The sequence below is a fragment of the Clarias gariepinus genome, chromosome 26, assembly GCF_024256425.1.
Source record: "Clarias gariepinus isolate MV-2021 ecotype Netherlands chromosome 26, CGAR_prim_01v2, whole genome shotgun sequence".
NCBI classification, from domain to species: domain Eukaryota; kingdom Metazoa; phylum Chordata; class Actinopteri; order Siluriformes; family Clariidae; genus Clarias; species Clarias gariepinus.
The window spans coordinates 10,680,477-10,692,509 of NC_071125.1; the positions used below are offsets into that span (position 1 = coordinate 10,680,477).

Genomic DNA, 12,033 nt, shown 5'->3' on the forward strand with positions numbered 1-12,033 from the left:
ACGTGATTGTGCTTTAAGTGTTGAAACAAACTGGTGGTATTACCTTTGGGCGTCGAAACTGTTTTTCTACAGTATCTACATCTGACTTCATTTTGTTCAGTGTCATCCTTACTGAAGCCAAAATGTGTCCAAATAACGGAGACTGCATTTTTCTTTGGTACAAGCTGCTCTTGTTGCTCAGTTGTAAACTTTTTTTCGTGGTGTGATTATGGGGCGTTGTGTGTAGAATTCTGAGGAAAAAAATTAAGTGATGCGCTGTGAATACATTCTGAATGCATTATATATTACACTGTTAACACTCTCACACTCACACAGACACTCATACTCATGTATATCACACATCACAAATTCTGTCTCGCACACCTGCACACACACCCACACACTAACAGGTCACATGTCTAACACAAACATCACACACATACTAACACACACATCGCATGTTAACACACAGCCTCACAAACCCACACACACAAACATGTACAAACACATTTACTCGTCTCACACACACACACACACCTCTCCCTCACTCTCACACACACTAACCCAAGTGCAAGTTGTGTGGTGCAACCGGTTGACGATGACTTTTTCGAGGTCTTAACACACAGGTTGTACGGTGCTGCTGGCACAGGGTGCTTGGGCCCGTCATCGTTGCTTGCAACTATATTTATTATTATTGTTTCAGTGGACAGTCTATATAGTCTATACAGCATTTAAATTCTCCCAACAGTTTTAACCAATACATTGATTAATGCAGCCCTTAAGATTAAATTGATAGATGTTGTGCAAATTTAGCCCCTCCCATGATTTGATCACATGATTTAATGCTTTGCAGTATTTATTCATTTAGTGTTCCTCTAATGATTACTACCTTGTTCAAGCTTTTCAGTCCTTTTTTTAAGGTAAAAGGATGACTATAATGTTTATAAATTGTTTTAAAATAACTGACTTAAACAAAATTCTCCATGTTCTCTTGAATATACAGTATAGCTACAGCCAAAACATGGTATTGGTGCTAAAATTAATTTAATTAATTTTCTCCCATTGGTTCTCACCTATGGGAGAAAATGAATTTTCAGATAGGGTCATATAACACATTTTTTAATAATATTTAAGGCTTTTTACCCCCCGAACCATGCTTTATTTTTTTTGTAAATATGCATACAAATTTATATTTTTATTAAATAAAAAGAAACACATTTGCTAAATATAATTTCATGTCCTGTTACGTAGTGTCCATAACTTTTATTAAAATCTTTCGTTGATCTTAATTTTCATTCAGATAAAACTTGGGCAATTTAGATTTCACATTAAAAAAGTGTATTTTAAAATGCAAAATTGTTAAGATATTGCAACATGAATTTACATGTAGATAATTATGGACACTACATATTATTATTAAATATGGCTATTTTGGGGGCACATATAAACCGGCTGGAAATTTGCAATTTGGAATTTTAAGGGAAGCAAGTTTCAAAATATGTAAAACATTACAAATTTTTATATAATCAACACTAAAACTGGGTTTTGGCCGGTAACACGTTTCCCTTGTCTGAACATTCAGCATGAGCTGCTTCTGTCGTTAGGGGTCGTGATTCTAAAAGGAAAAGCTTGGTGTTGTGGACAAACTATTAAAGCACTAAACAAAGAGGTTATAAAAATGTTCATACAATTTATAACTAATAAAGAAATGTCTTTAAAAAATAAAAAGATAAAATAAAAAAACAGGCAAGAAACGACCAGTTGTGATAGGGTGCGATAGCTCCACCTCTCCTCCTCTTATCCTGGGTGGGAACAGCAGCCGTTATTCTGCGTTCCTCCACTCTACTGCTTTCACCGTGGACCGAAAGAGCTACGGAACTTGCTCCGAAACTTGTAATTAAACTGCAATGGAAATCAACATCTATTTCTGTTACGCTATTTCGGAATACTTTCTACTCAACCTTCCTTTTTTTATTTTCTAGTTTTCAGTTTTGTCAGAATTAAAGTCCGCCTGTCACAGTGCATCACGCTCAGGTGTCCCGTACATCAAAAATTCACCCGCGGTTTTTTTCCCCCGAGGTCAGTCACTGCGCTTTTGATTTAATGGATTTAATTTTGATTTCTTGTCTCGTACAGGATGGCGCCTTCTGTTGTCGATTTTATCATAAAGTTCGATAATCAGTTCTCTCACCTGAATGAACCATTCTTACATTCCAAAGTTTTGAAAGTACACAGTTAACCACTTAACACGACATACTTGGTGTAAAATGAAAAGCCGCAGGTTTGTACTTGCGGGTGTTTGGTGGAGTTCGTACTGTATTTGGCTTGTGGCAGGTGGCAGTTACTTGCTTGACAGCACCAGCGAATTTCAACATCGGCGTTTACGGGCTCAGGAAAAGACAGAGATGCAGAAAGAAATCCTGTCTATCCTGGGATTGTCGCACAGACCCAGACCACATGTGTGGAACGGCAAATATAACTCAGCACCGCTTTTCATGCTGGACCTGTACAACGCAATTAACGTCGAGGAGGAAACCAAACCAGACGGAGATTTGGACTCGTACAATCCTGTGTTCACGACGCAAGAACCCAATTTAGCCACAATTCAAGACAACGTATACTTAAATGAAGCCGACATGGTGATGAGCTTTGTGAATTTAGGTGAGAGTCTCCTCTTTTTTTTTATATCTTTTTTTTTTATGAATCGGCAGTCGGATCCAGGGTGCAACGTTTGCTGTCAGTCTCTTGACTGCACTGTTTTATTGTGGTTGGGTTATGCCATAAGGCACACTTCCTATTAATGTATTCATACCACCTGCCATTTATACTAAAATTTAAGCAATAAAACATTGATATCAATAATTCTAGGTACTGTTACTGTATATGCAATCCATTTAGACAACCAAGCAAGATAACATACAGGTTTATTGCTGTGTGTGATGGCTTAGTGATTAGCACTGCTGCCTTGCACCTTCAGGGTCTGGGTTTGATTCCCGCTTTGGGGTTTGTGTGGATGGAGTTTACATGTTCTCCCAGGGCTTTGTAGGTTTATCTGTGTAAGATTTGATTAATTGTTGTTACCAATTTGCCCATATTGTGTGAATGTGAATGTGACTGTTTACCAGAGGTCCCACCACGGTCGGAAAAAAATGGGAATAAATATCACCATTGGTCACCATTGGCATTCACAGTCTCTAGTTGGACTCCAGAGGTTCCTAAATGGATGGATTGACATTACCTTTCACTGAACCTATGTAATACACCTTTTTAGTGAAATTGTTGCAGTAACTCTATCAATGTGTCCTGACCGGTATTTTATTTTTCATAGTTATATCATATGTCCTATGAGTACATATGTCCTATTTATAATTCTGAATGTTGGTACTGTAGCACTGCAAAAAGTGAAGTACAATTTTATCAGAGGTAATGTTTCCTGATATGCAGGCTGCACTTTGTAACGTTATTTTTTAATATTATCATAATATATTATAATCAGTATATAATATAACACAGGTAGTACTTTCTGACATGGATTTATGTTAGCCATCAATCCGGCAGTCACTTGTTTAATTTAACTACGTAAATAAAATGTAGGATAAAACCGGACCCACAGAACCCACAAGTTGCTAGGAGTAGTAGCATGGATTCATTGGGTGGGGCAATAAATGAGAATTTTTGGTATGCGCATGTGTGGTAAGCATGAGTAGGAGAGACTGATGGGAAAGATACATTTATAGATTACCTGTAACCCATTGACATCACCAAACAGTTGCACTTACTAGCTGTGTTGCTTTCCTACAGCTTTTGTTAATTGTTTTGCGTGTTTCTCCCTTCAGTTTAAGGAAAACTGTATGCTCAACTGTATGCAGTGGGTTTTGGATCATTATCCTGTTGCAAAGGTTCTTCACCAGTTTCACCCTTTCCAATCTTTAAGCAGAGTTTAATCTTTTTTAGGTAGGTATTTCTGTTAACGAGTGGTTTGCATCTTTCGACCTGAATTATATTTCTGCTCTTCAAGTCTTTTTTGAGTGGTTGTGAAACTTTAAGCCCGGCCCTGTGGAGGTTGTTGGTAATGTGACTGACTGAGTGTGTGGTGGTTTTTCTACACATTTCTCCCAGTGTTTTGTCGATTGTGTTTGTTTCCTTTGGACGACCTGATAAATGTTTGGTTATTACACCAGTTTTTTACCCCCCTGCATCCAGGACATTCAATCTTTTTGTATTGTCTGTGCCAAATATTTGTGCAATGTTTCTGATTTACTTTCCATATTTCCTCAGCCTTTTTAATAACGGGGCTACACTGGTCACAGGTGAAACCCAGGGCTCAGACTTAAAGTAGATATTTAAAGCTATTATTTTTCTCCTCTGCTAGCTTGCAGTTATTTGTTATAGGCTGTAAACTAGCCATGTTAGTGGTGCTTTGAAATGGTGACAGTCCAAGTTTTATGGATGAGGCAACTGACAGTACAGAGAACATGTCTTTGCATAATGACAGTTGAGACTGAATTCACTATGCCACAGTGTATAGATTGTATAGAGAGTTTTAAAGGGTGATTTAGGCAGATAGCCAGCCCATAACAAAACACCATAGTGACTGTTGTAGTTAAAGGTTGTACTGTGTTGTAGGCTGTAGTAGGTTGGGCTGGGATAGAAGCTTTCTATGATGAAATTAGTAGTGGTCTCACCAGATTAAAAACCATCTTTAGATGTATACTGCTCAAATGCTAAATACAAATGCATTAATGGTATTCCAAAGAAACATTGGTGCATCATGTGTATTAAGAACTCTCAATAGGGTAGCTGCCTTACTCTTACATTTGGAATAGTCACACCATTCAGCAGAAACAGGCCTTATGCCACTCTCGCCTCCATCTTTAATAATCTGTAGAAGAAAAGATTTTTGTAAAAAGTAAATTTTCTTGTCTCTGCCATACTGTAGGTAAATAGGTGTAGTAGCATAGCACACATTTTACAGACTATGAAACTAGTACAAAAATGCAAGTAAATGAACACCAATATTTATGGTAAAATGTATGCACCAAATTATTCTGCCATTATTATGACTAATATCAGTCCTTCATTTGTAATTGGAATGCGCCCAGCAGTTGTGGCTCTTTAAGCAAGCTAAAGAAAAGCTAGCCTATTGTAGCCTATTGCCTGTTGTAGCTGATCAGGGTATATTAAAATTAAAGTTTTTAATTGAAAAAACTGCAATCCGTTTTTGAAAATGATCAAAATAGTAATTTCCAGTGCCTGAAATCAGCAAATCAACTAAGTTAAATATTAACCAAATAAATTAACCAAAAAGAGGATGTCAACTTGATGAGTTAACACACAAGTTGTATACAGTAAATTTGGTATGCCAGGAAAATTAAACATTGTCTCATTTATACAGCTTGTTATATCATTTATCAATGCTGGTTGGCATGGTTAGTTTAATTATTTAAAAACTATTTAATTAAAATAGCTTTGGTACTCACTGACCAAACACATAATGGATATACTTTACAAATATATGTTGTGAAATGCTTAAAAGGTTATTAATTTAAGATCAGGTCCTTTTTCACTGTGCAGACAATGTCAAACAGGCTACTTTCTATTCAAAAGTGTTGAGGCAACTTTCCTGTCATTTTTGACTCTCAACACAAAAATGCATTGCACATATTAACTTTTTGTTTTAAAATGTATTACCCACGTTGTAGTACTCATTGTTGGGTCATGTGGACCAGAGGGATACCAACTGACTGAAGTGGTATATTGTGTATCTGCTACATTACATTTTTCCAAACATGCATATTCCATCTTTAAAATGACATTTATATTTTTTATTCCTTAAAACTCCATCTTCCTACAATCTTCCCCATTCTCTCTCCCTTCCTCTCTCTTGCTCTCTCTCTTTCTCTCTCTCTCTCAATTTATTAACCCTTAACCTTTACTAGGCACACAGGGCTTTCAGGTCTGTTGTGTGTTGGCTAAGATGAATAAATGGAGATTCCTGAGGGAAAAAGCTTACTGATGGGGAAGACTGCTGACTTGGCCCTTTGTCCAGAAGACGATTTTTGATTCTTCTTCATAAGGAGGATAAGCCATAATCATCACTGAAAAGGCTGAATGCTCTAGTAAAACATATTTGTGGAAAGTTGATTGGAAAGGAAGGATATGGCAGGAAAAGGTGCACAAGCAACAGGGATGACTGCAGCCTTAAGGAGATTTTAAAGCAAAGCCAGTTCTAGAACTTGGATGAGCTTTATAAGACACAAGTCAGTTCTAGACACACAATATGCCTGCAGATCAAGCCCTGCTATCACCCAAATAAAGATGGGTTCCCTGTTGAGTCTGGTTCCTCTCAAGGTTGCTTCCTATTGCCATCTCAGAGAGTTTTTCCTTGCCACCGTCGCCCGTACTCATTAGGGACTTTCTAACCATTTTAATTCATACACATTTACATTTCATATAATCCTCCAATTTTCTGACTAATCTTGTAACCAACACTGCATGCAGTGGCTGGGATGTACAGTATGTGGCATAGGGTTAAGGGTCTTGGCCAATGACAATGGTGACCCACCAGTAGTGGGGCTCGAACCTGGCCCTCTGAATCTGCCCCTCTTATGAACAAATTTAGGCAAATATAATTATACATTACATTTTAATAATGTGTTACTGCAGCATTGGGATGAGATTATTTCCATCTCCCTACCTGCTGTACTCTTTGTACACATATGACTGTGCGGCCACTTCCAGCTCCACCACCATCATTAAGTTTGCTAATGACACAGTCGTGGTGGGCCTGATCTCTGACAACGATGAGTCGGCCTACCTGAAGGAGATGGGAATCTGGAGAACTAGTGCCAGAGGAACAATCTCCTCCTGAACGTCAGCAAGACAAAGGAGCTGATAGTGGACTTCAGCACTAAGCAGGAGAGGAACTACAAGACCCCCATCATCAACGAGAGCCCAGTGGAGAGAGTGGAGAGCTTCAAATACCTTGGTGTTTACATCACACAGGACCTGTCATGGTCCTGTCACATCAACACTGTGGTGAAAAAGGCCCGACAGCGTCTCTACCACCTCAGACGCTTGAGAGACTTCCGACTGCCCTCCAAGGTGCTCAGGAACTTTTACTCCTGTACCATAAAGAGCATCCTGACGGGAAACATCTCAACCTGGTTCGGGAACAGCACCATGCAGGACAGACGAGCTCTATAGAGGGTGGTGCGATCAGCTGAGCGGACCATCCGCACCGAGCTCCCTGACTTGCACTCAATCTACAGCAAGCGGTGCTGGACCAAGGCCAGGAAGATTGTGAGGGACCTAAGCCACCCCAGCAATGGACTGTTCTCTCTGATGAGGTCAGGAAAGCGATTCCGCTCCCTGATGACCAACACAGAGAGACTGAGGAGGAGCTTCTTGCCGCAGGCGATACGGTCTCTTAATCAGTACACCACACAGTACTGATCCATTTTGCACATCCACACACATGGTTTTTGCACTCACAAATTTACCTTCTGTTTTCCTTTTCATATTTATTTTTCTATTTCATAGTCTTTTATTTTAAGGTCACGGGCAGTTGTCTAAAGCATTTCACTGCATATCATACTGTGTATGACTGTGTATGTGACAAAAAAAATAATTAATTTGGATTTGAACATTAGGCTGAGAAAGTGGTGAAACTGGATGAGACATCTGCACAAATGTTGGAGCATTATATATTATATAAAAATGTTATATGATAAATCTAAATTCTGTGTTAAAAGTCACATATATTTGTTGTTTATAATATTAGTAAACCACTTTTTTTTGCACACAGTAATGCCAGTCAATTTCTCCAGCTACCACCACAAGTATATTTTAGATTTGAGGAGAAACACTATGCTGATTTTAGAATTCTCTTAGGATCTAATTTATGGCTGCTTAGAAGACTAAATGAGTGTTCACAAGCCCAAAATGACATGACCAAGTATTCATTGTTGGTTATGATTAAGGCCATCTTCCTTTCATCACCTTCTAAGGTAAGAGACATGCTAAGGTGCCCAAGGGTAAAATTCTGAAGGATAATGAAAGGGCTACCATAAAATATCCAGGTGTTCTTTGACTTTGTACCAACATTCCACAAGTACCTAACAACTTCAGAGTTGTTGCAGGATCATAATCTTGCAAATATATCCTGTGTTTTCCCCATATTTTATCAGAAACCTGCAGCTATGTAGCAGGTTCCTAATAAATATCATAGCAGACATTGACTTAACCCAAAGATAATAAATGTCTTGTTGAGATTCTTGAGGTGACCTAATGGGATCATACGCTAACCTTTGAGATATTTCAGGATGACCTTGCATCTTTTTATTGTTGTCTTCTTTGTATTTAATAATGAGAGCAACATTGAGAGGAACGACCTTAACATTATTAAGGACAAATCTGATTTTGATGTCCTGGAGACAGGAACATAGAGCTATGCATTACTGGAGCATTCAGAGCATTCACTAATGAAGTATTCATAATGGTGGGCCAATAAGTTTCTGTTTGACCTGTCCTGGGACTTTTGGTTGAAGATGTCATAGATGCCCCTGTCTTATGTGCTTGGGATGTGTAGGGGACAGTTCCACTGTACCTTTAAGATGCTCCTGGCCTCGGCTGATGCAGACAGCTGTTCCAATAAAGAAATCGAGTTCATATTAACTTAAAGGCATCAAATGTTACATTTGTTATATTTATGTTAAATTACAACCTCCTAACACACAGTATGACAGCAAAACAATTATTTCTATTTGTTATCACCCAAATGAGGATGGGTTCCCTGTTGAGTCTGGTTCCTCTTAAGGTTTTAGTCTGGTTCCTTTTATTGCCATCTTAGGAAGTTTTTCTTTGCCACCGTCGCCCTTGGCATGCTCATCAGGGACTATCTAATAATTTTGATCCATACACTTTCTTATTTCATACAATAATTACACAATTTACATAATTTTATACATAATTTTCTTTTGATTGTGTAAAGTTGCTTTGTGACAATGACAATTGGTGAAGTGCTATACAAATAAAATATCTTATCTTGGGACAGAATTGGAAACAAGGACCATCCAGGAGTGGCAGCTAAAGCAAAATAGTGTACACAAAAGGAATAACTTGATTTGATAAACCTATTAGTTGACATGTATGACCAGTCCGAGAATACCATGTTACATCACCTTTCATCCTACACTAAAGGAAATATTTTAATGCATGCAATTTTGTTTTACATGCATATCCAGGTCATGGGACATAGTTTAAACCTGGTTTCTATGGAAACAAGGGATCACAACCTAGAATGCCCTTAGCCAACCATCAATAGAATTTATAAGAGAAATTTCCACATTAAAACACAATTGTCTGTAAAGGAAGCAATTTGGTGATTCACAAAATTGGACTTCTTCATGACAGATGCAAAAGGGTCTGCTAAGGAAGAATCGCTTCTTGAGAAGCAACAAGTTATGTACAGATTATGGGTGCTTAACATCTGATTGAGAACAAAAACTAAATGCCCAAAGACATGCAGATTAGGCTAACTGATGTTTCCAAATTTTTTCGTATTGTGTATGAATATGTGTGTGCCCTGTCAAGGATTGGCACCCTGTCCAGGTATACCCTGCTTTGTGCCCTCCTGGGATAGGCTCCGTGCCCCGACAACCCTGTATACAGGGCAAGCTGCTTCTTTAAAAGAACCCAAAACCATCATCAGCAAAAACCAACAATCAGCAATTTTGGAAAGTAGTACAGTAAACTGGTTGTATATGTTTTGTTTTGTTTTGTTTTTGTTATTTTTATGCTTTTCCTTGAAGTGTGCAGCTACAATTTTTTTTTATGTATGTTATGTGGAGGCCTGCTAGAATGATCTGTGTGTGCATGAAAATGCAAGTCCAAAGCTTGCCAAAGGGTCAGAGGTAAGGAGGAAGCCACTGTCAGATGGCAGAGATGGATCTCTCCTGAGGGACCTGATAAATAAGGAAAAATATCTTTGAAAAAGGAAACACAGCTGTTTCCAAAGGAGAAGTCAAAATATTGGTGGTTCACATTCCAGAGACACAAGGACATCAGCCAAACTCCTTCTTCTTTTTTTCCTTATGTGTTATTGTTCCATTGGCTGACTGAACATTCCTCTAGACCATTCTGTTTGTCAGAGCTCATATGCTTGCACACACACACACATACAAATGAGTGTATTTTCAGTCCCATATATAAATACAGTTGATATAAAAAGTCCACACACCCCTGTTAAAATGCCAGGTTTTTGTGATGTTAAAAAGATTTTGAAGTAAAAAATAATTGTTAGAGATAAATAATTTTATAACTGTTTCCACCTTTAATTGTTAGCTAAAATAATGTATTTGCATAAGTGTGCACATGCTCTTATACAATAATTGGGGATGTGGTTGGGTTCAGAGTTCACATTCAAACTTATGTTAAATAGGTGTCATTACACACCAGCCATTGTTTAAAGTGCCTCTGATTAATCCCAATTGAAGTTCTAGTAGGCTTTTCCTGACATTTACTCAGTCGCATCAACAGTGGGGTGGTGGCAGCATCATGCTTAAGGGCTGTTTTTCTTCAGTTGGAAACAGGGCCTTAGTCAGGGTGGAGGGAATTATAACAGTTACAAATACCAGCCAATGTTGTCACCAAATGTTTAGGGTTCTGATAGAAAGCTGAAGATGAAGAGGTTGATTGGAGGTGATTTCACTAGAGGTGAATGGTGCTTTAATACATTTTATTCTGTGATCACACATCTGTAGAATTTGCAAGTTTGTTCATCCATAAATAAATCCTGGCTAGGTATAGTCATCGTATTATATTGCTGAGACTGTCCATTGTATTTGCAGGTAACACAAAAACATCATATATCATATTGGGTAGCATCAGTTAATTTTGCATCATGGAATGGTGTGTTCAATTTTCTATTTTATGTTTGTTATTACTAGGGTCAAACCAGATAAAAGTGGGACTCATAGTCACAAAAGCCATTAAGACTTATGCCAAACAGGCAGTGTATTTCATAGCCAAGGTCTGCAAGTACTGAGACCTGGAAAGCTCCATTTGGAGCAGGGATTGATGTAGCTCTTTGGATATAAGACCCATCTACACTGCAGCACTTATCCATGCATCAAAAATCCCTAGCCACTGCATGAATGGCAGTTACTTATTCTGTATACATTACATCTATCAGGCAGTCACATACAAAACCATTCCACCAACTAATGCCAAGCTTAGTGTCTCTTTCCAAGTCTACATACTGTATCTCACGGCTTTTTTGTTTTTGATTTGATGATTAATACAGCGTGGTGGCTTAGTGATGCAAACTTGCACCTCCAGGGTCCAGGTTTGATTCCTGCCTTAGAGTCGGTGTGCATAGAGTTTGCATGTTCTCCCCATGCTTGGTGGGTTTCCTCTGGGTGCTCCGGTTTTCTCCCACAGTTTAAAGGCATGCAGTTTAGGCCAGTTACCGTAGTGTGTGCATGAGCATGAGAGTGAGTGATTACAGCTTACAGCTTATAAAATGCATCTCAGAATATTAGAATATTTAATTTCAGGTTTGAGTTATTGTAAAGCTAAGACAGCAGGGCAAGCCAGACACAGACCTGAGGAGACACAAAATGGTCTTTATTTAAAGGGATGGGTAAGGGGGTGAAGAGAGTCTTGGCAAGGGTAAAAGGAGAGATAGGTGGATAGGTGGCGAGGGTAGGTGCCAGTTAAGGCACATAAAGCTGTCATAGATAGGTAGCTGCACCTACTCAGCAAGACTTACAGTGTAGAAGATCCTTGGGATTGGTCAGAGTCTGAAATGATACACAGGGAAAGATAGAATCATGAGTGAGCAACCAGGATACTTTACTCACAAGTCTTGGCATTCACTTTATAAATGGACAATGACTGCAAGGTGGTGAGTAGAATTTATTAGTAGTAGTAGTAGAAGTAGCTCTAAGATTCTTCTTAAATGTTGGATACTGGTACTGGGAAACAAATTTCGTTCTTTCATGTTTAACATGTTAAATGGCAATAATAATAAACCTAACCTAACCTTAGATG

General features: G+C 38.4%; 1 protein-coding gene across 2 annotated transcripts in view; it reads left to right on the forward strand.

The window, feature by feature from the left end:
• Positions 1-1,823: 1,823 nt before the first annotated feature.
• Positions 1,824-12,033, forward strand: part of bmp6 (bone morphogenetic protein 6) — a 28,580-nt gene continuing 18,370 nt past the window's right edge. For both annotated transcript variants that reach the window (XM_053487704.1, XM_053487705.1), the window contains exon 1: positions 1,824-2,640. In XM_053487704.1, the coding sequence (XP_053343679.1) occupies positions 2,247-2,640 (394 nt within the window). In that variant the 5' untranslated portion in view covers positions 1,824-2,246. The remainder of the gene's footprint in view (positions 2,641-12,033) is intronic.